At 41.0% G+C, this 27,272-nt stretch overlaps 3 protein-coding genes across 3 annotated transcripts in view; 2 read left to right on the forward strand and 1 right to left on the reverse strand.

Moving 5' to 3' along the window:
- Positions 1–16,788, forward strand: LOC117293255 (heparan sulfate glucosamine 3-O-sulfotransferase 5-like). The gene is made up of 4 exons (XM_033775483.1): positions 1–541; positions 10,418–10,538; positions 11,237–11,526; positions 12,931–16,788. The coding sequence occupies exons 1-4, from the start codon at positions 134–136 to the stop codon at positions 13,408–13,410; spliced, it is 1,299 nt and encodes a 432-aa protein (XP_033631374.1). The 5' UTR covers positions 1–133; the 3' UTR covers positions 13,411–16,788.
- LOC117293256 lies at positions 16,788–18,668 on the forward strand. Its single transcript, XM_033775484.1, has 2 exons — positions 16,788–17,835; positions 17,908–18,668. Exons 1-2 carry the CDS (start codon positions 17,785–17,787, stop codon positions 18,325–18,327), a joined length of 471 nt encoding a protein of 156 aa, XP_033631375.1. The 5' UTR covers positions 16,788–17,784; the 3' UTR covers positions 18,328–18,668.
- LOC117293254 (coiled-coil domain-containing protein 158-like) overlaps positions 18,664–27,272 on the reverse strand; it is a 22,237-nt gene continuing 13,628 nt past the window's right edge. The window contains exons 16-24 of the mRNA XM_033775482.1: positions 25,900–26,068; positions 25,076–25,188; positions 23,511–23,669; positions 22,504–22,596; positions 21,581–22,134; positions 21,100–21,173; positions 20,369–20,743; positions 19,122–19,229; positions 18,664–18,781 (exon numbers count right to left, since the gene is read on the reverse strand). Coding sequence (XP_033631373.1) covers positions 18,687–18,781; positions 19,122–19,229; positions 20,369–20,743; positions 21,100–21,173; positions 21,581–22,134; positions 22,504–22,596; positions 23,511–23,669; positions 25,076–25,188; positions 25,900–26,068 — 1,740 coding nt within the window. The 3' untranslated portion in view covers positions 18,664–18,686. The remainder of the gene's footprint in view (positions 18,782–19,121; positions 19,230–20,368; positions 20,744–21,099; positions 21,174–21,580; positions 22,135–22,503; positions 22,597–23,510; positions 23,670–25,075; positions 25,189–25,899; positions 26,069–27,272) is intronic.

The following is a 27,272-nucleotide window of genomic DNA, read 5'->3' on the forward strand; positions in this document are numbered from 1 at the left end:
CATAATTGCATGCGACACCGGCGTTCCATGGCACGCAGATGACTGTGCGCCGGGGTGAAAGTGAAGTTGTCATAACACACGGACCACAACTGCCGTTCAAGTTTCACGTACTCCCCTCTCGTAAGCGGGGAAGATGACACGTAATTTACTCCTCTGCTCACTATTTGTCTTTCCAAAGAAGAGACTTTATTGCCTTCTGTTAACTTCTCTGTTTGGATTCCTTTTTGGATTATATGTTTCTTCGGTACGGCCGGTGTTTCGTGAAGGGAATTCGTTTAGGATGATGCCCACGGAATTTCCTTCCACGAAGGACACTTTGAGGCACACGGATCTTTACCGAAATGGCAATGGTCACGAACCGGCTGTCACTAAACGGGTTGGTGTCAAGAAGAAAAGACAATCTGGACGTAGGATGTCGAATAATACCAAGGTTTTGCGAGGTATTGTCAATAGACTTGTGTATCCAAACGCTGCAAATCGACAAATTCGCCGATCTCTTCTGAACCATCTTGAGAATTGCTTTAGGAACTCATCTGTAAAGGTAACTGTTATCTAATAATGTTCGTTCTTTCAATTGTTAGTATCTGTATCTGTATCTGTTTAGTTGAGCCAGCAAAGAAATGTCTAAAGACACATCACACCAGCCCTGTACATTGTGTGGATGGGATGGCTTAATTTTTGAAGCGCATAGTGAGAGTGTCTTTGAAGATTGAGTTGCTGGAAATCACACTACAGGATTCCAGTCCTTGATAATAATAATAATAATAAGATATTTGTAAAGCGCCTAATGCAAAAGCCTCTAAGCGCATTAAAGAAACAATAAAATAAACAATTAGAGAAAGATACAAGATACAAATAGGCAAATTACAAAAAAGAAGCTTTAAACAAATGAGTTTTCAACGAGGACTTAAAACATTGTAAAGTATTAGCTTGGCGAATATGCACAGGAAGACTATTCCAAAGAAACGGTGCGGCGTAAGAGAAAGATCTGTGGCCATAACAAATGGAAGAAGCTCTAGTAGCAGAAAGCAATGACTGTTGAGATGATCGTAAAGTCCGAGTAGGGGAATAATGATGAACAAGTTCAGATAAATAAGCAGGAGATTGACATGTTTGAGCCTTGAAAGTTAACAGAAGAATTTTGTAAACTGTTCGAAACTTAACTGGGAGCCAATGCAATTGCATTAGTACAGGTGTAATATGGTGAGAACGAGGCAGACAAGAAACGAGGCGAGCAGCAGTGTTCTGTACACGTTGAATTTTAGCAAGATCTTTATCGGGGAGTCCATACAGAAGTGAATTGCAGGAATCAAGTCTAGTAGTGACGAAGGCATGAACAAGACGAAGAGTAGTTGCTTCATCCAGGTAGCGGCGAATTTGTGATATTTTCCTAATAGCCATGAGAGCTCCTTTGCAAACATTATCACAATGTCTACTCATGCACAATGATGAATCCATAATAACACCGAGGTTACGGGCAAATTCAGATGGTTCAATGACAGACTGGGCAATTTGTATTGTAGGCGGCGAAATTTTTTTTGCGAAACGAGATCTCAAAAATAAAATCTCAGTTTTTGAGTAATTCAAAGCAAGTTTATTTGACAACGCCCAAGATTTGACATCTTGAATGCACACTTCAACTTTTGCAATGGCAGAAGCGCGATCAGCTCGATCAAATGTAATGTAAAGCTGGGTGTCGTCAGCGTAAGCAACACTAGAAATACCATGGGCAGCAATGAGGTCTTGCAAGGGTGCACTGAACAATATAAATTCAAGTGGCCCAGCTACAGAACCTTGTGGAACACCACACCAGAGATGATGGCGATCTGATTTAACATTGTTGATGAGAACATGCTGGGTTTTGTTGTTCAGATAAGAAGAGAACCAGTTAAGGGCAGTTCCAGTAATTCCATAGCGTGAAGATAAACGTTGGATGAGATGCTCATGGTTGATAGTGTCAATTGCAGCTGAAAAATCTAACAGCACGAGGATTGCTTCCTTATGGTTGTCTAGTGCACGTAAGATTTCGTCCTGCACACGAACAAGAGCAGTCTCAGTACTGTGGAAAGGACGATAGGCAGACTGCATTTTAGCATGGAGGTTATTTTCATGGAGATAGTCATGAAGTTGACTAACAACAGCACGCTCAATCAATTTGGAGATATATCTCAAGTTAAAGATAGGACGATAATTTGACAAACACTCTGGGTCCAAATGTTGCTTTTTCAGAAGTGGCAGGATGCAAGCCTCCTTAAGATGATCAGGGAAATGACCAAAAGACAAAGATCTATTAATAATCTCTGTGAAGACTGGCAGCAATTCAGAATAACACTCCTTAAAAACAGATAATGGCAGAGGGTCCAGCTTGCAGGAGGTAATCGAACAAGATTTGATCATCTTCATCACTTCATCAGAAGTGACTACACGAAAAGTGGCGAATGACGAAGTACAATGATCATGAATGTCAACGGAGATGGGTGAAGGATGATTATTATCAAACCTGCCATACAGTTTCTTAATTTTGTCTTCGAAGAAACTAGCGAAATTGTTGGCAAGATCAACAGGATTATCAAAACTTGGAAGCTTTTTCAAACACTTCGGAGAAGAAAGCTTGTCAATAACACGGAACAGACTTCGTTGGTTGCACTCGGATATTTGATGGCGATGATAATTAGCTGTTCCGAACTACCGTCGGAACAGGTTTTGTTTTCGTCTAGATTTTTATTGTTTTCATTATTATTCTTTGTTTCCGCCTAAAACCCCATTGCATTTGTACACGTTTTTTGTTTATTCCTAATCTCCCAAACCACAAGGTCAAAAGAGTTAAATCATAATATCAAATTGAAGCTTAGAACATAAGCTTAATTCTAAATGTCACAAATGTCAAAATTCTTAATTAATTAACCACGTGATCTTCATTTGAATTTTTAATTTGTAAACTTGATGCAGTCACTTTCATGTTATTGTGAAATATTCTATTTGGTAATACAACACAGTATGTACCTATATGAGTTGTTAACTTCTTGAGAGGAGTCTATAGTATTTTGTTTCCTACCCGCGTTCTGGACACATAACTCTGTACACGCACAAAGTACGGACATTTAGGATTTTCGTTAGAACGTGCGTTAAATTTGTCCTTGTTTTTCTAACCGCGTTCTGGACCAATTACTCTGTGCATGGGTTTTCGTTAAAACGAACGTACGTAATTAGATAGGGATTTTTGCAACATCGACGTCGTCGTCAAAAACCCCTAAAGGCATCTAATACTACATTTCAACCCTTCTTAATAGTTATAGGCGTTTTTAGCAGTTCATATTTAGTGACAATGGTCGCAAAATCATGAAACGAGAATTATTTCGCCGGATCATAATCCCCTCTGTTGATGCACACATGTAAAAACCCACCATTTTGACATAGTGCCCTTCTAGCCTAGTGGTCATCAGTCGCGACTACGCTCCTAAGAATTGCGAGTTCGAATCTCCGTCCGAAATCAATATTTGTTTATCCCCCAAAACTAGAAATATATTTCTTTTTGTAATATTTAAGTTTGATTCTTATCTTTATATCGATAGTGTTGCCTTTTCTTTTTCTCAAATGTTAGCCCAACATAACCTGTGTGCATGCATGACACGATGATGTTTAAAAACACAATAAGCGAAAAATGGTGATCATAAGCGCAGAGTTTGGTGGTTAAGAGTTCTGTGACTTATACTAGATCAAACATCAAACCAGCGACCCCCAAAAAAAATTAAAATCGTAATTAATTAACCACGTGACCCATATTTGCATATTTAATTGTACAAGGGGACAAAGTTGTTGGAACTTCCTGTTGATGCTGACATCATGAGAACATCAGCATAAGTATTGGAATTGCACTACCTATTGAACCACTTGGAGTGTTCAAGGAGTCCAACACGTCAGTCTAGAGTCCAACTCTGATTGTAAAAATCAATTCAGGCATCATCTTCAATTTAATTTTATGCAACAAGCAAACTTATAAATTTTCTGATTTTATTTCAAAGAGTAACATAAATGGCTGTTAGCAAACGGTTTTCAACAAAAACTACATGGTGTACGTGCACAATACTCTTACTGGCCTCAAGCATTTACCTCTAGATAATAAATCAAGCATTCAGTTCAAAATGATAAAAGTTTGTTATTGCCACGTTATTCAGCGAACCATGAATCATACACAGCTACTATTCACAAGAAAATCTATGTGTGGAGGGTAACAGACAGCACACAATGGAACCGGAGTTTAACAATGACAATACCAAAAGTGCAATCGGCAGCACTTGAAGTTTATTATACATGGGGCTGATGGTGATCAAAAGGATAAAAGTTTGTTATTGCCACATTATCCAGTGAACCATGAATCATACACAGCTACTATTCACATGAAAATCTATGTGTGGAGGGTAACAGACAGCACACAATGGAACCGGAGTTTAAAAATGACAATACCAAAAGTGCAATCGTCAGCCCTTGAAGTTTATTATACATGGGGCTGATGGTGATCAAAAGGATAAAAGTTGTTATCGCCACATTATTCAACGAACCCGTGAACCAGTTTCTCTAGTATTTATTTTGGGTATTTTGTTTATCTGTTTCATTTAAATATATGGTTCAGTTTTATTTTACGCTAACTGTTTTTGTGTTTGTTCTTCCTGTAAATTTGAATTGTTTTGCCGCTACATAAGATTACACCCACTAAATAGAATTGCTTACATTGCTTTCTTCGTTAGAAAAGGGGGGGGGGGGGGTCCGTACTCGTTAAGGTTTGCTTTTTATGGGCCCCTCCATCCCCTACATGTGTTTTGCATTGATTTTTAGTTTTTTTTTTCTATTATTGTACGATTGCAATTGCTTGTAATAAATTATTTATTACCTTCTGTGTAGACTAAGCAAGTCTCGCGCGTATTTGAACTTGCGGGACCATTATGTTCCAAACCTTATGGAGTTTTACGTGGGACATTTTGTTTCGTCCATTATTTTAGTTTAACGTAGTTTATGACCATGAATATTAGAAATATTGTTGGAAATGTAATACTAGTTAACAAAACGTATACAAGTAAAATCCTTTCAACAAAAGAAATCCTACTTTCGGGATGTCGACTTCCCGAGATAAATTATCACAGGAAGACGACATCCTAATTTTAGGATGTCGACTTCCCGAGATAAATTATCACAGCAAGACGACATCCTACTTTTGGGATATCGACATTCCGAGATAAATTATCACAGGAAGACGACATTCTTCTTTTAGAATGTCGACTTCCCGAGATAAATTATCACAGGAAGATGACAACTGACGTTTAGGATGTCGACATACCGAGATAAATTATCACAGCAAGACGACATCCTACTTTTAGGATGTCGACATCCCGAGATAAATTATCACAGGAAGACGACATCCTACTTTTAGGATGTCGACATTCCGACATCAATTATCACAGGAAGACGACATTCTTCTTTAAGAATGTCGACTGTTTGTAGTTATAAGACTCCTTGGGGATAGGAGAAAAATTTGGAAAAACCGTGACCTCAATTTGACCTCTACTTCCGGGTCAACCGGAAGTGGGACCATATCTCAAGAACTACTCAACCGATTTTCAATTTGTTTTCACTTACAGACTCCTTGACATTAATATTTACTGTGAAAACTCGTGAACCCATGTTGGCTGGCCTCTACGTCCGGGTGAACCGGAAGTGGGACCATACGCCAAGTACTATACAACCGATTTTCAAACCTGTTTGTTCAGTTTTATCCTCCTAAGGCATTAAAAATAAACTTTGAAAATCCATGACCCTAAGTTGATCTCTACTTCCGGGTCAACCAGAAGTGGCACCATATCTCAAGAACTACACAACCGATTTTCTAACTTTTTTCAGTTACAGACTCCTTGGGCGTTAGAGATTAGCCTTAGGTAATACCGTGACCCCATGAAGTGGCACCGTAACTCAAGACACTGTACAGTATTTTTCAAACTTTTTTTCAGTTATAGACTCCTTGGTAATGTTAACACAAAATCAAAGCAAAAGAACACGGAACAGCTTTGTGTTTGTTCACAAACGCCTAATGTCTAGTTAGATTTACTACTGTTTACAATGTCTCTGTATATAATACACTGTTCTTTATACAACTCATGATGCACAGCAAGGCCAGATTTTATCCACTTTCGCTCACGACGACGTTTCACTTGCTTGGCTGCACGTAAAGTATCGCTATACCATGGAGCATGAGGACGTAGTATTACAGTTTTTAGGATTTCAGGAGCATGATTATCTAGAATATCCTTAAGAACAGAATCGTATTGCAAAACAAGTTCATCTAAATCGATGGCAGGATCCGTCATCAAAGAAGAGTTACAAATATCAGATTTAAAAGAAGGCATATCAATTGAACGAAGTTTGCGAGTAAGTAATGTCTTAGTTGATGCTGGAGAGCGAGCAATATTAATCAGACACTTCACAGCAGCATGGTCAGAAGGAAGATCATGATGAGTTGAAACCGAAGAAATTAAATCATCAGTGACATTAGAAATCAGTAAATCCAAAGTATGTCCAGCGATATGAGTAGACGAAGTAACATGTTGTTGAAGGTTGGAAGTATCTAACAAGTCACGAAAAATAACAGTTTCACGGTTGTTGGGAACATCCATATGAAAATTAAAGTCACCGGACAAGAGAAAACTACAAGGATTAGCGATGAGTGATTCAATTAGGCATCCAAACTCTTCAAGAAACATCGGAAATGTGAGATTATTTTTCTTGTTAGGTGGAGGTCGATAGATGATGAGAAGACGGAAAGATGACGACATTGATGATAAAGTGAGCTGGTGGCTAGAAAAAAACTGCTGCCGTAGATTTTGGTTGAATGACGAATTTGATGGAATTGGAGATTGTGTTTTATACAGGGTCGAGTGGAATGCTGTGCAAAGCCTTGAAGAGGGATTTCAACTAAATTATTGACAAGCTTAAAGAACATGGATAGTCTTCTAATTTTCCTTCTAATATCTAGTGGTTTCCAGGCAAGTTCTTCTAGTATACTACTGACTGAACCTGGCGTTCTACTGTAATTATTTGTGGTGAAGCGAGCTGCATGTTTTGAATTCTTTCCCAGGGCTTGGCAGTTCTTTTTACTATGTGAGTCCCAGGCTGCTGTGGCATATTCGGTATCATTCTCATTTTAATGAACCATTTCGTTATCTTTGGCCGCGTCGCTTTTCCATCTTTAAATCTACCGGCTGTTTAATGGCTTGGCCTCTTAACTTGTTGAAAGTGACTGCACTGACCAAAAACGACACGGGCAAGACCACCAGACCCCAAATCGACATCACTTTATTCTAAGGCATCACATTACTGAAATATTTGGGTCAATCTCAAATCCGCACGCATGAAGCTTTGGAATAAAAGGCTTTCGAAACAAAGTCATTGTGACAGATTAACAGCTGACGATTTAAATCTGCGAAAGAATAACTGATGGTTCTCTAGCATAGATCTAGTAGACCAGAAAGCTAAAAACACAAGGTATATAGGCTTATTTATTATCGGGGAAGGCGTGGTTTGGGTCTCAACTGAATACGGCACTCACTGAGTTCCCGCCCACCACGTCATCCTCCAAACCTATCGTGCCCAAAAGGCGGCAAATAAACTACAACACCATCTTACGTTCATTTCTATGGGGTTTGTTGTATCGAATAAAAAAAGGGAATCCTTAAAAAGGAATATTTTTAAAAGAGCATACACAATATTGCCAACTGGCGCACTTAGCCAGGGCGATGTCCTGCCGTTATAACTATAACCACAATGGTCTGGCCGCCACATGAACCGAAATAAGTGGATGGATGGGTATATACATGAACGTGGAACAATGGAGGTTGTGAATTCCAAGAAGAAACGTGTGATTCTTGGGGTATATATATGAACGTGGAACAATGGAGGTTGTGAATTCCAAGAAGAAACGTGTGATTCTTGCCTGATAGTTCATGTCTCATTTGCCCAAAATTGGGTTCCGAATCATTTTTGTTCGATTCTTGGATCGAATGAGCGTAGAACTATAATGATGATGTTCCAGTGATGTCCTTAGGGCCCCGAATCTTAACGGATTTTCCCGTAAAGCGTTCCTATTTTAGTGTACGAGTGAATTTTTTGTTGACCTTCCCCAGACGCCTAAATTGATTCAGAACTTCTCAAAAGATTACCAATGAGGACCTCTTAACTCATAACAAACTCTAGCTATATTTCAACCTGCTATTTGCACTGAGCATGTGGTCTAAATTAATCCCGGCCCTTTTTCGACTAAGGTTCTTTTTACAAGTTTATATTTGGCTTCGGAAAAAAATGTGTTTCGTCTGTGAAACCACAAGCTAGCCATGACCGCAAGTGCTGTGATGCAGCTTGTCAAGCTAGCACTGAAGTACACTAAGTCACTTGTTTCAATGGCTTCTTAAAGGAACACGTTGCCTTGGATCGGTCCAGTTGGTCTTTTAAAAGCGTTTGAAACCGGTTGGTATGAAATGCATATGATTAGAAAGATGTTTTAAAAGTAGAATATAATGATCCACACAAGTATCACTCAAAATTGCACGGTTTTCCTTTTACCTCGTCGACTAACACGTCGGTCGGCAATTTATGGGAGTCAAATTTTTGACTCCCATAAATGGTTGACTCCCATAAATGGCCGACTGTGTTAGTTTGTGACGTAGAAGGAAAACCGTGCAATTTTGAGTGATACTTGTGTGGATCATTATATTCTATTTTTAAAACATCTTTCTAACCGGCCATATGCATTTCATAACAAACGGTTTCAAACACTTTTTATAGACCAACTCGTCCGATCCAAGGCAACGTGTTCCTTTAAAGGCACCATCCCATCGCGTGTTCCTTAAAGGGTGCGTTCGTTTAGCTTCCCTGGGTCGACCCCGGTGTGTGGCGTTTTTTTTCCCAAGACGAACGTGGTTAATTATTTGCACACGTTCGTCCTGGAAAACGAAAACGCCACACACTGGGGTCGACCCAGGGAAGCTAAACGAACGCACCCAAATTTACTTTTACGTGACCTTTGACCCGCTAAAGAAGTTTCAGGGAAACGGATTGAAGATAGCATCTTTCTGTAAACAACAACATTTTCTGTAAATCAGATTAAAGGTCACGACTTTTATGGATTGTTGAAATGGTCCATGCTACGGGGTTGTTGACCTCCAACCTGGAGCATTTTGAGGGCACATCCAGCCATCTAAAAATAATTATTGCACAATATTTTTCTAAAAGGTATTTTTTCTTAAATGAAGTCTGCCAGTTCAGGCCTTATATGTATTTCTATTTTTGATGCGCCTTATAGCTCAAAAGCTGACCCACCAGAACATTTTATGTGGCTTTTTGTCAAAAGGCTAGCTGAGACCTTTTGAGTAAATGTAATATTTAGCATTGATTGCTAAGGCATGGGTACCTTAGTAGCTTCACCAGAAAAGTACTGTAGGTTTACTGCCTTCTTGCTAGTTGTATCAGTATGCCTATAGTATGTCTACTAACTATAGCAATGTTGGCTATGTTGTATACGTACGTGTATTTACTGTGAATACAAAATTATGTCCGGTTCATCCTTCTCCAAAATTTTTAAGTAAAAACTGAAGTGTAAATGACTGGAGGAACTAATAGTTTTAAAGTCAAAGATCAAACTGTTTTGTCATTAACCTGATTTGTAGATATTTAGACAGCTGTTGCTGTGCCAATGCTAAGACTAGGCAATCTCGACCTCCCTGCGCGCTTATGTGCTTATCTTAGACATTTGGTAATGCTTAAAGCAGCTTTCTCACTTGGTGTATCCCAACATATTATGCATAAAATACAAACCTGTGAAAACTTGAACTACATTGGTCATCGAATTTGCCGGGGAAAATGTAAGAAAACACCACACTTGTAGCACAGAATTGCGTGCTTTCAGATGCAAGAGCATTATGCTTTATGCCTGAAGCCTTTCTCAGATTCAAATATATTGGTGAAAACACCCTTGTCACACGAAGTCGTATGCTTTCAGATGATTTCGAGACCTCAAAATCAAATTCTAAGGTCTCGAAATCGAATTCAAATATTGTAGTGAGAAATAACTTCTAGCTCGAAAAACGACGTTATTTCAGGGAGCCGTTTCTCACAATGTTTTATACTATCCACAGCTCCCCATTACTCGTTACCAAGTAGTTTTTTGTGCAGTCTTTTTTTTGTTGAGGGTCAGATCATGAAGTAGCAGGTCAGATCTTGCAGCCGTTTGCGGGCGCTATGGGGGAAAACTTCATTGATGGGGGAAGTCAGTGAAGTTGCCCTGCACTTTCTACAAGAGACCAGACAAAGTGTCAAGACGAATAATATGCCTACTGTGGTATTCACCATTATCATGTTTCTGTTTGTGTACATTCAGTTCAACGCTACGCAACTGACCATCAGTGAACTAACTAGATTAAGAATTACTGAATACTTAACGCAAAGAGGTTACAGACAAAGGTTGCCTGACGTCATCAATATTGGGGTCAAGAAGTCAGGTAAGACTCCTTTAAAACTATTCTGAAATGACCTTATGGCTATAATCGCTGACAAGGAATAAATATCCAATCTTAATGAAGCTGATTGGCTGTACTACAGAAATTGGTGGAAGACTGTCGAGAAGTGGACCTGTTTTTTCCCCTGTCATTTTCGAGCTGACTGATTGGAAGTGTCGTGGCCGAACGGCCAGGCCCACTGGACTCAAACTCTGGTGTTTCTGATCAGCAAAGTGTGGGTTCGAATCCCAGCCGGGACACTTGTGTCCTTAAGCAAGACACTTAACCATTGCTTCGTCCTTCGGATGGGACGTAAAGCCGTTGGTCCCATGTGTTGTGTAACGCATGTAAAAGAACCCAGTGCACTTATCGAAAAGAGAAGGGCATCGCCCGGTGTTCCTGGGAGGTGCTACATAAATGGGTATCGGAATTCATAACTTCACTAACCTATGCATCTGAAAGTGTGTATATACTCAGCGCCTTGTGTATGTTTGGTAGATGTGTGCGCTGTATAAGACTTCGGTATCATTGATTGATTGATTGATTCATTGATTTAAATGGTTTGTTGATAAAAAACGTAGTTGCAACCAGAGGCCGAAATAAGATTTTTTTTTCCAGATAAGAATAAAATAAATGTCGCCAAGTCCTCTTTTATTTGATTTTGTGTATTTTATTGACTGAATAATCGTATCTGAATACAGGCACCACCTTACTGAGTTGGTTCATGGCGCATCACCCAGGAATAGCACACGCCAAGGACGTCGAGACTCACTTCTTTGACAGATACTTCCAACTTGGTTTACAATACTACAAGAGTCGGATGACGTTTGCATCCGATGATCAGCTATCCTTCGAGAAAACTCCGCGTTATTTCGTCAATCCGGAAACTCCGAGATTGATCCGGGAGTTGCTCCCACGTCACGTCAGGTTCATCATTAATGTTCGAGATCCTATAGAGAGAGCTATCTCGGACTTCCGTCATATCTCAGAGGTATCTCATTATGATCCACATCATCGATATTAAAGTTTATCACACTTCGGTCATATCTCAGAGGTATCTCATTATGATCCACATCATCGATATTAAAGTTTATCGCACTTCGGTCATATCTCAGAGGTATCTCATTATGATTCACATCATCGATATTAAAGTTTATTGGACTTCGGTCATATCTCAGAGGTATCTCAATATGATTCACATCATCGATATGAACGTTTATAAGTTTAAGCCTTAAACATCATGGAGGCAAAAGATGTGATTGCCCTCATGCCCCCTGGTCATTGCCCTCATGCCCCTGGTCATTGCCCTCATGCCCCTGGTCATTGCCCTCATGCCCCTGGTCATTGCCTTCATGCCCCTGGTCTTTGCCCTCATGCCCCTGGTCATTGCCTTCATGCCCCTGGTCATTGCCTCCATGCCCCTGGTCATTGCCTTCATGCGCCTGGTCATTGCCTTCATGCCCCTGGTTATTGCCTTCATGCCCCTGGTCATTGCCTCCATGCCCCTGGTCATTGCCTTCATGCCCCTGGTCATTGCCTCCATGCCCCTGGTCATTGCCCTCATGCCCCTGGTCATTGCCTCCATGCCCCTGGTCATTGCCTTCATGCCCCTGGTCATTGCCTCCATGCCCCTGGTCATTGCCTTCATGCCCCTGGTCATTGCCTCTATGCCCCTGGTCATTGCCTCCATGCCCCTGGTCAATGCCTTCATGCCCCTGGTCATTGCCCTCATGCCCCCCTGGTCATTGCCCTCATGCCCCTGGTCATTGCCCTCATGCCCCTGGTCATTGCCTCCATACCCCAGGTCAATGCCTCCATGCCCCTGGTCATTGCCTTCATGCCCCTGGTCTTTGCCTTGATGCCCCTGGTCATTGCCTCCATGCCCCTGGTCATTGCCCTCATGCCCCTGGTCATTGCCTTCATGCCCCTGGTCATTGCCCTCATGCCCCTGGCCATCATTGCCTTCATGCCCCTGGTCATTGCCTCCATGCCCCTGGTCATTGCCCCCATGCCCCTGGTCATTGCCCTCATGCCCCTGGTCATTGCCTCCATGCCCTTGGTCATTACCCTCATGCCCCTGGTCATTGCCCTCATGCCCCTGGTCATTGCCTCCATGCCCCTGGTCATTGCCCTCATGCCCCTGGTCATTGCCCTCAGCCCCTGGTCATTGCCTTCATGCCCCTGGATCATTGCCTTCGTGCTCTTGAAATGCTCCGGTTTCCGCACAGGGTGCCCTTTACCGAGGAGGAGATGCCTCGGTGCCATTGCCTTTAAAAAACGAAGCATAATTGGCTTTCAAGAAAGACGCCAATATTGCAGTCTATAACAGCCACCGTACGTTACACTTGTTTACTCGTACTTAATGATGTTATTCACTCTACTTTAATAATTACAGGTAAATCTTTCCAATGGTGGTAAGATTAACGCTAGTCTCACGAAGAACCGAACATCAATCACCGAGGGGCTCCGATTCACATCTGAAGTCATGAGTCCGTTAAACGGATCAGTCTTCAAGAACCACACCGTTATAGACACCAGCATCTACGCTAAACACATGGAACGCTGGCTTCAATACTTCCCACTTGCTAAGTTTCACTTCGTGGACCACGCCCAACTCATGATTAATCCAAGCTCGGAGATGAATAAAATCGAAAGATTCCTTAATCTGACAACATTCTATAATCCTGAGATGTTTAATGGAAATGCTAAGAATATCATGTTATGTACGAAGGGTCATTGTATGGCACATATACGATCTCATGTCATCCCTAAAGCAACGCCTGATGAAAGGACAATTAGCAAATTAAAACTATTTTTTGAACCGCACAATCAGTATTTTTCAACACTAATTGGGAGGGAATTTTCATGGTCATAACAGACACCGACTTGATGAGTCTTTCTTGCTCATATTGGTAAACGCAAACCAAAATCTACTTGTTAACAATCTAAAGACACAATCTTTTACTTGTCGGTAGGTCTACAGTTTTACATATTTCATGGTTTACAAACCATGATATCATAAACCATGATGATGTTTATGATGCTTAAACTTTCGTGGTATGATTTATTGGCTTATACAAGGTTTACAATGTTGATTGTATGTTCATGGTTTACAAGAAATTATTTTAAAACAGTAAACCAAACAACTCATTTTAACAACACTTTCTAAGGTGTATATGTAATTTTGTATAAACCATGGTAAGAACATGTCAACATTAATTGAGAAACGGCGCCCATAATGCTGCCCAAACTCATGACCCTGATTATTTATGGCTTGTAGTAATCCAAAAGGAACGCCAAGGTCGTGGGTAAGCTCACATGAGCGACCAAGACCAGCTGTCAATGATTGTGTAAAACCTGATATGGGTCGAAACACTTATATCATAAAAATCAAATCATAATCGGTGGGCACGGACTCGGCATTTAGGAATCGTTGTGTAAACGTTGTGCGTGTACTACATCGTGCACAGTACTCGTGGGTAGGTTCACTACGAATTCTTAGACTTCTGGACAAGTCGTTAATTGTTGGCTTCGGTAAGGGAAGAGTCGTGGACGGGTTGCGTTATGATTAATCAAGGTTTCCTTGATCGAATAATGGTCTTGCGATATCACTGCTCTCATCGCGATACTGCCGCATAGGCCTTCCAAGGATGTAGCAAGTATCGCGGAGAGCGTCGGACTTACACCATCGAGTTGAACTGGGGGAATACCCGAACATCAAATTAGTATCAATATTCAACGTCCTGTTTTACGAAACATTATAGGCGCGTTTTCCACATTGTTGCGTAATCTAGTGTAAATTATGTCATTGTCAGTTGTAATTCTGTCAATTTATTGTTCTTCAAACAAACTATTTAATTGAGAAAGCAATAATTAGCCTATTATTTTGTGTACAACATTTGGTTTGCGTGAACAATAATTATGTATATTTACTTGCATCTACCGCGGAGTAAATTTGTTTCGGCATTCGGGAGACTTCTCAATCCTGAACAGAATAATTATTAGACTCGGTAACAACTCTGGTCCAATAAATAATCTTGAGAAGGCAAATAAGTAAAATAGATGTCTCCAAGTTTCGAAGTCTGCGACCTCAAGGAAAAAAAACCTTATAAATATACTAACACTGCTACATTCAATTTAGCCGAAAAGTATTGTTTTTTTTCGTTGTTTGTTTGCTTTATCACGAATCAAACGTTTTCTGTTCGTTGTTCAAAAGGGTCGCTTTTTAATTCGTCGTACAAACGTCCAATCAGTTTTTGAATGTTGCTTACATTGGCTTTAAAAGAGGGCATACGGCCTGAGATATTCAGTTCAGTTTGGACGTTTTTGTGTTTGAGGAAACGAAGTTGGGAACTCATAGAAGTGGACTGTAAGGCGTACGGCATTCTTCACTGGTGAAACTGTGGTTCTGGACTTTGTTGGTGATTGGACTATACTTGACGCAGTTAAACGGTTTATTTGTTTCTTTCATGATGACACCAAGTGAGAGGAAAACACATTGCTACCGTCACTTTCATCATGGTCTTCATCTCAACTTCGGTCCTCTACCACCACCGCCTCATTGTCTTCGCCAACCGCCTCCCTTTTACTCTGGAGGATTCATGACTCCACGTGGATTGATGAGGAATGACATCCATCCGGGGTACCTCCATCCACACCAAGGAATGATGGGTCGTGAAGGGTGGGGAGGTATTGGCGAGTCATCCGATGATGACGAACACTGGCCGGGGTCGTAGCTTCGCCTGTGGTGGTACCTCCGGCCGTGGTGTTGGCTTCGCCCGCGGTGGCTTTGTATGTCACCGATGTCACCGTCCAATATCAGCTCGATGGGATGGCGACAGCGACAGCGACTCTAACACTGACTACGAAGCGACTTTCGACGTGATGAAGCAGTTCACGAAGAAGAATATCTACATCCGACTGGTGGGCAGACATTTGGCTGTGGAGACGGAGGGGAAGGCAAGACAGACCAGTCCTCATCCTTATCTAGAGCGAAGCTCTTTGTGGAACACCATATCCTATCAAAGAGTGCCGATAGGAGCAAAGTGTCTGCCTATTTGAATGAGGATGCGGTGGTGCTGACTGTGTAACAGCACCAAACAATACGGAACAGTCAGATGACAACGCACCCTTTGAGCCAGAAGTCTGGATTCAAGATCAGACGTCATTGCATGGAGAGTCACGTGAACAGGTTGGTGACGTCGTGCAGGATAAAGAAGACTAGACTCACTAATCCAACTGTTTTCTCATTGTGATTTGATAGAGGAGAATTTGTCAAGAAAAGGAAAAGAAAAAAGTTGTATCAATTCGTCCAAATAATTGCGAATGAAATTATAAATGGTAGGGCCTAGAGGTCTCAGGATGACCAATTGTACTGGTCATTTCGCATGTTCTTTTAAACATCGCAGTCGTTCAGTCACAGATGTAACTTATGACTCCCATAAAGGCATGGTATACTTTTGTTTGGTAATTGTCAATGGCTAGTATCCTCACTCGGTGTTTCCAACCATTTTGCAGACAATAATAAACGTGCGAAAATTTGGGCTCAATTTGGTCATCGAAGTTGCCCAAAATAAATGCAAGAAAAACACAAATGAAAAGATACCTCTTGCTCTAAAACTACGCTAGCTCAAAGGGAGTCGTTTCTATAGTTTATTACATATATTAACACTGCACAGTGCTCTTTTGCTAATTAGGTTTTCCGGTCACCAAAGGTATACCCCTTTTTGTTTTTTATTAAAAGCGGACATGTTACTTTCACATGTTTGTTTAATATTACTTTATTCGCGTCATAATTGTGTTTGAATATATTGTACATTTATTCCTTTTTAATCTGTGTATTTGCTTTCTTTTAGAAGTAAGTTTATAAGTAGGGTATTCGTATGTTAGTCGTATGATTATAGTGAACACGTTTCGTTTTCCTTATACTTTCAGTTGATACGCTTGTGGTTTTAAGCAGATGTAAAGTTGCAAAAAGTCAATATGTGAAATTGAAACCGAGAACCGGTTGCAAATTTTAAAAACCTTCATTTTATTATAATTTTGTTGATGTTTCAATCGCACAAAAATGTACAGCTCTCCAGTGAAATCGAAATGTTCGTTTATGTGATGTTCTATTTGCACACTTTAAAGATGGGCATACATTTACCGAGCTTAGAATGGTACTTTTTCACAAATCGATCTTTCTTTCAATGAGTTGCTTGCAAAGTAATAATGTTGACCAGTCTTTAGCTGAAAAGGGTTTTCCAATTTGTGAAATGTTCCCGTTATAATAATCAGGCATGGTAAATGACCATTTTGACATAAGTAAGACAAAGAACTTGGTTTTATTGCTATTCAATAACCACTTTGCTAAAATATTCTGAAGGTAATCAGACTAAAAAGTAAGAAAGAAATTGTGAATGTATTAGTAAATTTTTATGACAAAGACAAAATGCATACACCGGAAGATTTAGGAAAGAAAAAGATAAAGAAAATATGAACATTAACAAAAATGTGGAACTATTCTTCTGTTGATGAAGAATTGGAGGTTTTGCATGATGGAGTTGGGCAACTGTTATTTTTGTAATTATTGATAAGAAATATAAAAGACTTGTGTGTAATTTGAATTACCTTAATACATTATAAATGATTGCATATGTACTATGCAGGGCAAGACAACATAATTATACATATTGAATAACACAATGCTGAAGAATTGTCTTTTCTACAATCATCTTTATTTGTTCATTTCTTTGCGGTTTAAATGGTGTCTTACCATATTATTAGCACCCTACACATGTCACTTTGTAGTTTTCATAGTATAAGTATTTAGTTTCTTTTTAAACACATGATAGAGGGTGCAGCATTACAAGAGTGAATTTTATGATTCAGAGCTATACACACTTGTGCATAGATCTGTTTAGCAAACAAACTCTCTCTAAAACAGCAAAGCAAGTATTATAATTAACTAAGATGTAATTCTGCCCAGCAAGTTTTGTTTAGCAGTTTTGTTTTGCTTGATGATCCTTTAGTTGAGGCTATAAAACCACAGCGTTTGACAATGCTCCATGGCCAACTTTATTCCCTAGTTTGGGTTAACAGTAGCCAAACCTGCAATCTAAAAAATACAGCAGCCTGTTACAGATAAGGCAATGTAAAAGAAATGTGGTGTGAAATTTGTTATCTTAACAAAATAAATAGTTAATAGCTTGATGTCAACGTTGCGACCTCAAAGTAATCTTGAAGATTGATCGATAACAAGCCTCCTATGCTGCTCTCAATGGTGTGTGAAGCGATCAAGTTTAGAAGGCCCTCAATGGTGGGTGAAGCGATCAAGTTTAGAAGGCCCTCAATGGTGGGTGAATCGATCAAGTTTAGAAGGCCCTCAATGGTGGGTGAAGCGATCAAGTTTAGAAGGCCCTCAATGGTGGGTGAAGCGATCAAGTTTAGAAAGCCCTCAATGGTGGGTGAAGCGATCAAGTTTAGAAGGCCCTCAATGGTGGGTGAAGCGATCGAGTTTAGAAGGCCCTCAATGGTGGGTGAAGCGATCGAGTTTAGAAGGCCCTCAATGGTGGGTGAAGCGATCAAGTTTAGAAGGCCCTCAATGGTGGGTGAAGCGATCAAGTTTAGAAGGCCCTCAATGGTGGGTGAAGCGATCAAGTTTAGAAGGCCCTCAATGGTGGGTGAAGCGATCAAGTTTAGAAGGCCCTCAATGGTGGGTGAAGCGATCAAGTTTAGAAGGCCCTCAATGGTGGGTGAAGCGATCAAGTTTAGAAGGCCCTCAATGGTGGGTGAAGCGATCAAGTTTTAGAACTTGAACACTGGACTTCGTTTGACACATACACTAAACCCTAGCATTTTTTTGGAACAGGACATCTTCTCATTTGAAGTGATGCATGTACCAACAATTAAAAAACACCTGCGAACATATGCCATGATTTATTGAATCAAAAGTCTGTCTATTTTTTGTTATGCAAGTTCGCTCCAAACAAGGCTAAAAGGCACTATTGGTATGGGGCTACAAGAAGAACAATTATTTAAAGTGGTAAGAACTCAGGGGAGCTTAAATATTCCTCTTAAAACAGTCTAGATTGTAAGATGGAGGGAAATAATAACTTCAAACTTTTCTTGAATAATCACTTCCCTACCAGGGAGATGAATTTGGATTGGCTATTTTCCCTTTTTGACAAGTTGCTGAAAACTGTGTTCCTGTTGTCTGACTTTCTTAAGTTGCGAGCTCTGCTGTTTGATCATGATGGCCATATCTGTGAATGACAAATAAACACAATCTCATCATTAGACAAGGTTTAGAGTCATTGCTGTCAAGGGCTCTGAAGCTAAGGAGTATGGTGAAATGATGGAACTTCAACTTGTTTTTAGAACCCCATGAGTTGAAATGAATCCTATTGTTCTGCTTGCCTTAGTATTAGATGAAGACACTCCTAATGCTTTTTATTTTGACATGACCTGTCACCAAACGAAGGTGCTATCTCGAGATAGCCACCCTTACATCGGCTATAGATGAGTGGTTGTCTTAAAATAGTGCCCTCTTTCTATGAGCAACATGTGAGTTTTGAATCAAGACTAATTCAAGACTATGCTGACCTTTGTTCTCTATTTGCAGGTGTCCTCCCATCTTACTCAGACTCTGCAGTTTTTCTTGTAAACGTTTAAGATGTTCTTTCTGAGCTTGCATGTCAATGTCTTCACGACCTTAGAAAAAAGGAAAGAGGCAAACCATATTAAAGGTGACACAAATTGGAAATATTGTAATTTGCTTACAAATACAAATCAGTTAGAGCCTTCTGCTACAGCTACAATTACTTAATAATTTGTTAAAATCAATTATTTGTGGCACAGACAAATTGAATAAAATATAATTTATTTATTTGTTTATTTAGGCATTTAAACAAAATACAGCACATATTAGGTTTATAATAAATTTCAGACCAAGAATTACAAAAACAGAGGAATAGGCCTAAGTGGATATTAAACACAAAAAACAAACGACAATTAAAAGAACAATCCCTGTAAAAAAAAGGAACACACATATCAAAAAAGGAAGGATTATATACACTCTTAATTAAACAGAACAATAACAAGTATGAAACACTTCTTAATGCATAGTGGTGTTGCATACACAGTACAACAAGATACAACAGACGTTCAGTATAAAGATAGATGTGTGCTGCATACAAAATGCCTGGAAAGGAAAGGTTCAATGCAATAAGATGCAGTTCAAAAAGACATCAAGATTTTATTTAAGGGGAGTTCGAGTGGTGTGTTTGAACTGAGAGACAGCATTCAATCCAGTGTCCTAGGGAAATCAGTCTGTCGGAGATTCTGTCCCCCATGGGAAATTAACATGGGACGAAGGAGGAGGATTCAAAAGAGGGCGCTATTACAAGCAGTATGGGGATATTATCTCCAGGGAAAAGAATCTCCTGCCACACCAGCACAAACACTTCACCAATACTGCAAAACTGGACATCAACTGGGTCTAAATGAATATCAAATGGCGGGAAGTAGATGTCCAGTTATGGAAAACAATCAAATATACACTTGAAAGCCTCTTAAAAACAAATTCATAGGGTGCTTCCCCGAGTCGACCCCGTGGTGCTCATTCGGGTGAGCCCCTGACAAGAGCTAATCGACTCTCACACTCACCCTCTCGTGGTGACTTCAGCCCCAAGTGACCCACTCCACAAGCAGGGCACTTAGGGCTGACCCAGGTGAGCCCCTGGAATGACGTCAAAGCTATTCGAACGTACCAGGGGTAGATCGGGGTCGAGCCGGGAAGCTAATCAATTGAACCCATTACAAGGTGATAGATTTATGTAATGAATACTTACGTGATGATGATGATACTAGACTAATGGAACTGTCTGTAGTGCTGCTACAAGTGCTTACTGAATCCAAACTCAACACATCTGGTGTCCTACTCCTCCCTTGACTCTCAAAAGGGATAAACCTTAAGGGGCCAGACTGACTGCTATTATTATGAGAAGTGTTGTTAATTGTCCATAGGAAATCACTGGTACCCTGTGGAGACACACTGAGTAGGTTTGCAACCGGTGATAGGGGCCTTTGTAAGAAATCTGGCTCCGGTGTGATCACCCTACCAATGGGGTTGAACTCTGGGACGGAGGAAAGTAGACTAAGGTTGTCTAGTAATGGTGTATGGTGTTCCAACACTGGGGAAGAGGTTAATAGTGGCACTGTCATACCTGGAATAAATCAGAAAGAGAAAAGAAATACATGTTCATGATCCTGTGTCTCAGTGTTAACAATTTATATACATCTTGCTGCCTAAAGTGGTAAATAACAAATATTTAGCCCAAGCTGGGCTTGTTAACTCGGCATTCTCGTGGCTACCTACATGTACCAACCAAAATAGGCTTGTTAATTTTGCATTCTCGGAATGTCGGAAGCGCTTTGAGACACCCCTCGGGCGTGAAAAGCGCAATATAAAAACGGTATATTATTATTATTATTATTATTATTATTCTCGTGGCCACCTACCACCCAAGATGGGCTTTTAAACTTGACATACTTTGAGCCCATTGTTTCTTGTGGCACTTACCTCCTTTATGTTTGTCCACCGATTTGGTGTTGTAGCCAGATTCCTTGGAGTGACTCACCGTATCTTGGATATATCTAGGCAAAGAAATAGGGAACAAGACATGACATTCATCAAAACCTTCTCTAACCTTAGCAGTCAAGAATCTTAACAAATACTAATAGACCTTATGTGTACATGTACATATAATTTAATTCGGTCTCTGGTCGCGAATATATTTTTAATTGTAAATAAACCATTTCAAAGCAAATCAAATGTATTGACGTCATCAAGCTGCTATCTTAATGGTAAAACGATGAGGTAACAATTGCATGGCACAGATTTGTACGCGCAGCGCACAGGATTGGCCAATGATCGACCTTTCTTGGACCTCCAAGGGCCGAGGGCGCACTACTCAAATGACATCATGTGCATAAGGATTATTCAAAAAACAATAAGATGAATCAACCAAAATGGCTTTTTACAGAAGTGAGCATCTTCTTACCTGGTGTTAATTGAGTCCGTTGTAACAGCAGCTAATTTTGCAGTTTTCTTTGGCTCTCTAGTCGTGGTTGGTTGACCAGATATTGTCTCTCTGGCCAGGGTTGGTTGACCAGACTTTGTCTCTCTGGCCAGGGTTGGTTGACCAGACTTTGTCTCTCTGGCCAGGGTTGGTTGTCCAGAGACAACCTTCTGCATCTCAAGAAGTAGTACCCTCAAATCCTCATCAGTCATCATCCTTCTCAGTGTGGCATTCGGCTGCTTCGTTTGTGGACCTTTCCTACAAGAAGCTACTTGCTCTTTTTCTGCTTTAGCTGCAGTGAACATCTCTGCTTTGAAACCAGCTGATTTTCTTGTGCTTGAATCATTGGGTTGGACTCCAACCGGTGGCTTGTTGTCAATGTCATTCAATTTCTTGCTCTGCTCTAACCTGCTGGACGTTGTTTGGACGATGTTTGGGGCTTTGTTTTTTATGTCTGTATCATGTTCAATGGGTGTCTTTAGTTGAGTTTTCACTTTTGTCGGAACATCTTTGTAGGATTTTGCTCGTTGCAGTTCCTGGCAAGATAAGCGTACAAAATTAAATTCAAAGTTAACAATCCTGCACATATTATGGACATTCACCAAACACTTCACATCAATCACACTACAATGTCATGGCTAATTTTGTGCTTACTGCTCATTGTAAATGAATGCACTCTATGGACTGGAAGCGCTACATTATGTGCTTACTGTTCATTGTAATGCATGTCAATCTATGGGCTGTAAGCACACTATTATGTGCTTACTGTTCATTGTAATGCATGTCAATCTATGGGCTGTAAGCACACTATTATGTGCTTACTGTTCCATGAAAAGCACATCAATTGAGCCTAGTTTAAAAGCTGAGACACAGCAAGCAATTTTATTAAGTAGTCTGGTACCTACCTTGATATCTAACTGGTGCTTGAGTTTCAGCCTAGCTAGGTCTTGTTCCTGCCTCTCTATGACTCCCTTACACTCACCATGCTCTATGGCAGCCTGCATTAACCAACAATAGTTTTAAAATAAAATCAACAATGGTTGGACTAGGCTAAGAGTGGTATGAATATTCAAATTACAAGAAATTAATTGATTGATTGCATTTATAGTGCACCCTTTCCATCAAAGGATGTTCTAAGGCACATATTACAAATTACAACAAAATACCACCAATAAAAATTACATAAAAAAACATACAATAAAAATCACAAAACAAAATATACATTACAGCATAAAAACACAACAATGTAACAATTACAAACAGATACAGCATAAAGTTTATCAGAGTTTTTAAAAAGCAGATCCTCACCCGTGTATAGACTGTGCAAGTCTCGTGCATATTCAAACTTTGGGGACTATTGTGGTCTCAACAATATTGAGTTCTACGTGGGCCAAATTTTGTTTCATCACTTGTTAAACTTGTTCCAAAATGCATGAGACTTGCACAGTCTATAACGGAGGAACAAACACTTAAACAAAGTAAAGTTAAGAATGAAAGAAAGTAAAATATGGCTATGTACACAAAGATAATCAACAACAAATAAAAGCACACGCTAAAATGCCTCCCTAAACAAGTGAGGCTTTAGTTTGGCCTTGAAAGACCCTGTGAATTATGACAAGTAAAAATAAAGAAAGAACAGATTGCAGAATTCTTCCCCTAGGAGACTCAAGTAGTATTTCACCTGTTGACCTGGGACTATATCTTTGTTGTCGTTTGACAGGTCAAAGGTCACAAATATAATCAGGAGCTAAAGGGTTTTCTGGGGCTTTCAGAACCACACACTACAAAGTAACACAACTTCCTGAAAAGAAAAGAGATTTTTACCTTAATCCATTTGCATTGTATGATTTACAAATACAGTTCCATTATAAAAATTATTGTTCAATTAGTAGAAGGACTGGAATGATTGTACCTTTTTCAGAGATTGATTCAGTTTAGCGATGACTGATCTTTGCTCAATCTTCTGTCTTGTCAGGCTCTGAACCTCCTCCGTTGAATTGCTCATATTTCTACTCATCTCAGTAAGCTGGGTCTTGCACTGATCTCGTTCTCCAACTAACGTTGATTTCTCCTGTGAAAATTCAAAGTTCATTGTTTTTATAAACAGGCGTAGATTTGTACAATTTAAAAATCCTTCACAAACTTCCGAGCATTTTACTAATTTTTTTTGCTTGGTGTTTTATTTTGAACATGGGTGAGAGCCATCGCTGACAAATAGGTGTGCAATTACACTCTCGACCAAATTTCGTTGGGCCCTCGCACCAGGGCCCCCATGCCCAGGCACCGAGGCCCCCATGACCACGCACCGGGGCCCCCATGACCACGTACCGAGGCCCCCATGACCACGCACCGAGGCCCCCGGGCCCCCATGACCACGCACCGAGGCCCCCATGACCACGCACCGAGGCCCCCAGGCCCCCATGACCACGCACCAAAGCCCCCGGGCCCCCATGACCACGCACCGAGGCCCCCATGACCACGCACCGAGGCCCCTAGACCACGCACCGAGGCCCCCGGGCCCCAGGCACCGAGGCCCCCATGCCCAGGCACCGAGGCCCCCGGGCCCCCATGCCCAGGCACCGAGGCCCCCATGACCACGCACCGAGGCCCCCGGGCCCCCATGACCACGCATCGAGGCCCCCGGGCCCCCATGACCACGCACCGAGGCCCCAGGGCCGCCCCCATGACCACGCATCGAGGCCCCCGGGCCCCCATGACCACGCACCGAGGCCCCAGGGCCCCCATGACCATGCACCGAGGCCCCCATGCCCAGGCTCCGAGGCCCCCGGGCCCCCATGCCCAGGCACCGAGGCCCCCTGGCCCCCATGTCCAGGCACCGAGGCCCGCGGGCCCCTATGCCCAGGCACCGAGGCCCCCATGACCACGCACCGAGGCCCCCATGACCACGCACCGAGGCCCCCGGGCCCCCATGACCACGCACCGAGGCCCCCATGACCACGCACCGAGGCCCCCATGACCACGCACCGAGGCCCCCGGGCCCCCATGCCCAGGCACCGAGGCCCCCGGGCCCCCATGCCCACGCACCGAGGCCCCCGGGCCCCCATGCCCAGGCACCGAGGGCCCCCGTGCCCCCTGCAATGTTGGCTCTCATTGCATGGTCTTCTGCGTCCCCATCAACATTGAGCGGGGGGACACAGTACAGGGGGAGTGAATGTTATCGTCGGGGGGGAAGCGGACAGGGAATGTTTGTTGTACCGTTGCTAATGGGTGGCCCAAGCATTTTGGCTGGGATTGTAGAATTTGAATGACATTTGAATTTGATAACCACTGCAGCTAGACTTGAAGGAGCTTTTGGGAACAGTATCATCAGCATTAGAGAAGGAAATAAACAAAACTTAGCTTCTTTCTAATAATTTGACAAAAAACTACTTTTTTCATATCATGATTATTCAGTGTTCTTATCACAGTCCATTGAATCAAACCTGTAAGAATGAGTTTGTTGTTTAATAACATTACCTTTCTTGTAATATCCAAGCATTCTTTGAGCCAGTGTATATCACTCTGTAGTGTATCAATCTCACTACGCTTTGCTGTAACTTGCTGCTGCATACTCTCTGCAACCTTCACAGCTGTTTCAAACGATGGAGTATGCCACAGAAAAGAGACAGCCAGACAGACAGACAGACAGCCAGATAGACAGCCAGTCAGAAAGACAGGCAGACAGGACGAGGGAGGAAAAAAGCAAAACATTACAAACAGAGGTAAACGAAACATAGTATTTGGACTGTGTATCTTGGCTGCTTAAGTTATTTTGATAAGCACTATTTTTTGGGCTTACCTACTTAAATATACTAGTATAATCAGCTCCATTAGGTTGATCGCAAGTCAATAAGTGAGCCTTCTAAACCCAACCCAGGGCTGCACTTAAGGTTATTGTAACCCTACAACCATGAAGCAGCTCCATGCTACAACCAAACATTTAACAAATCCCGCAATCTACTATTTTTGTCTCCAAAATCAGGGTCAAGAGCCATTGCAGACAAAGAAGGTTTAAAATATGGATCCACACTTTTGAAGACATTATATTGAAACAATGGCATTTCTACATTGTGTAAACACTTGAGTTGCAGGGCGCTTAATGGGCGAATTATTGTTTAGTATGTTTGTTTGTAATATCCAGCCAATTTACATAAAGTTCTCCTGTCTGAAACTAAAATTTACAGCGTCGCCCCAGAGTCCCTCCTTATTTGGTTTGGCAGAACTCTGGAGCACATGTCTGAATCAGGGTATTAGCTAATGTTTTCACAAGATCTGAGTCTTAATTTAGACTGAATCCTTACCTTTACCGTCAGTGACAACCGTAGCCTGAATGGTGTCATGGGCAACAGTCAGATCTCGATGTTGAGTGTGAATCTTGGATCGATACTTAGAGATGCCTTTTTGATAACTCTGCTCTTTCTCCATCATGTCATCTTTCATCTTGTCTTGCTCGATAATCAGCATATCAATCTAAAAACAATGGTTCAGTATAAAGAATAGCATAGTATTATTTGTTGCAAAACGTTGTACACAAGTTTACAAGGGAAAATAAAAAAATAAATAGTCATGGAAAAACAACATACTTAAAATAAATCGAGAGGCTTTTGTAAATTACTTGGGCATTTGTAGATAAGGAATACAAAAAAAAGAAAACAATGAGCTCTTACCAGAAGGAAAATATGGACACATTGTATGACATGATATTTGAAATTCTGCTGTTCAAACTTGTCAAACATAAAGTCACAGTAATGGTCAAAATGCAACTACCAACAATAAAAATACACAAACCATCAACAAAACATATTTAATAAATTTGTTTTAAAAACTTACAATTCATTTATCAGGTTTTGTGTGAAATATTCCATCTATCAAAACGGCAAAAAATATGGAATTGCGATGGCTCTACATGTGAATAGAGATAACACCGATGGCTGGTATAGGTATGCATATAGAATTTGAAAAACTATTGCAAAAACTCCTCCCTTGGTCTTTGCTTGTTTGAGTTCAGCTTCTAGCTCTTCTTTGCTCCTTACAACAGTCTCAGACTCCTTGGTCTTTGCTTGTTTGAGTTCAGCTTCTAGCTCTTCTTTGCTCCTTACCTTGGTCTTTGCTTGTTTGAGTTCAGCTTCTAGCTCTTCTTTGCTCCTTACCTTGGTCTTTGCTTGTTTGAGTTCAGCTTCTAGCTCTTCTTTGCTCCTTACCTTGGTCTTTGCTTGTTTGAGTTCAGCTTCTAGCTCTTCTTTGCTCCTTACCTTGGTCTTTGCTTGTTTGAGTTCAGCTTCTAGCTCTTCTTTGCTCCTTACTTTGGTCTTTGCTTGTTTGAGTTCAGCTTCTAGCTCTTCTTTGCTCCTTACCTTGGTCTTTGCTTGTTTGAGTTCAGCTTCTAGCTCTTCTTTGCTCCTTAACTTGGTCTTTGCTTGTTTGAGTTCAGCTTCTAGCTCTTCTTTGCTCCTTACCTTGGTCTTTGCTTGTTTGAGTTCAGCTTCTAGCTCTTCTTTGCTCCTTACCTTGGTCTTTGCTTGTTTGAGTTCAGCTTCTAGCTCTTCTTTGCTCCTTACAACAGTCTCAGACTCCTTGGTCTTTGCTTGTTTGAGTTCAGCTTCTAGCTCTTCTTTGCTCCTTACCTTGGTCTTTGCTTGTTTGAGTTCAGCTTCTAGCTCTTCTTTGCTCCTTA

This window comes from Asterias rubens, chromosome 8 (assembly GCF_902459465.1).
Source record: "Asterias rubens chromosome 8, eAstRub1.3, whole genome shotgun sequence".
Taxonomy (NCBI): Eukaryota; Metazoa; Echinodermata; class Asteroidea; order Forcipulatida; family Asteriidae; genus Asterias; species Asterias rubens.

What these genes read in the sequence shown, in the direction of transcription:
- LOC117293255 (XM_033775483.1), top strand. Translation starts at nt 134, where the DNA reads ATGACACGTAATTTACTCCTCTGCTCACTATTTGTCTTTCCAAAGAAG. An exon ending in TTAGGAACTCATCTGTAAAG is followed by an intron (nt 542 to 10,417) that starts GTAACTGTTATC and finishes GTGTACATTCAG; the next exon opens with TTCAACGCTACGCAACTGAC. An exon ending in ACTTCCGTCATATCTCAGAG is followed by an intron (nt 11,527 to 12,930) that starts GTATCTCATTAT and finishes TAATAATTACAG; the next exon opens with GTAAATCTTTCCAATGGTGG.
- LOC117293256 (XM_033775484.1), top strand. Translation starts at nt 17,785, where the DNA reads ATGCTGCTCTCAATGGTGTGTGAAGCGATCAAGTTTAGAAGGCCCTCA. An exon ending in AGTTTAGAAGGCCCTCAATG is followed by an intron (nt 17,836 to 17,907) that starts GTGGGTGAAGCG and finishes AGGCCCTCAATG; the next exon opens with GTGGGTGAAGCGATCAAGTT.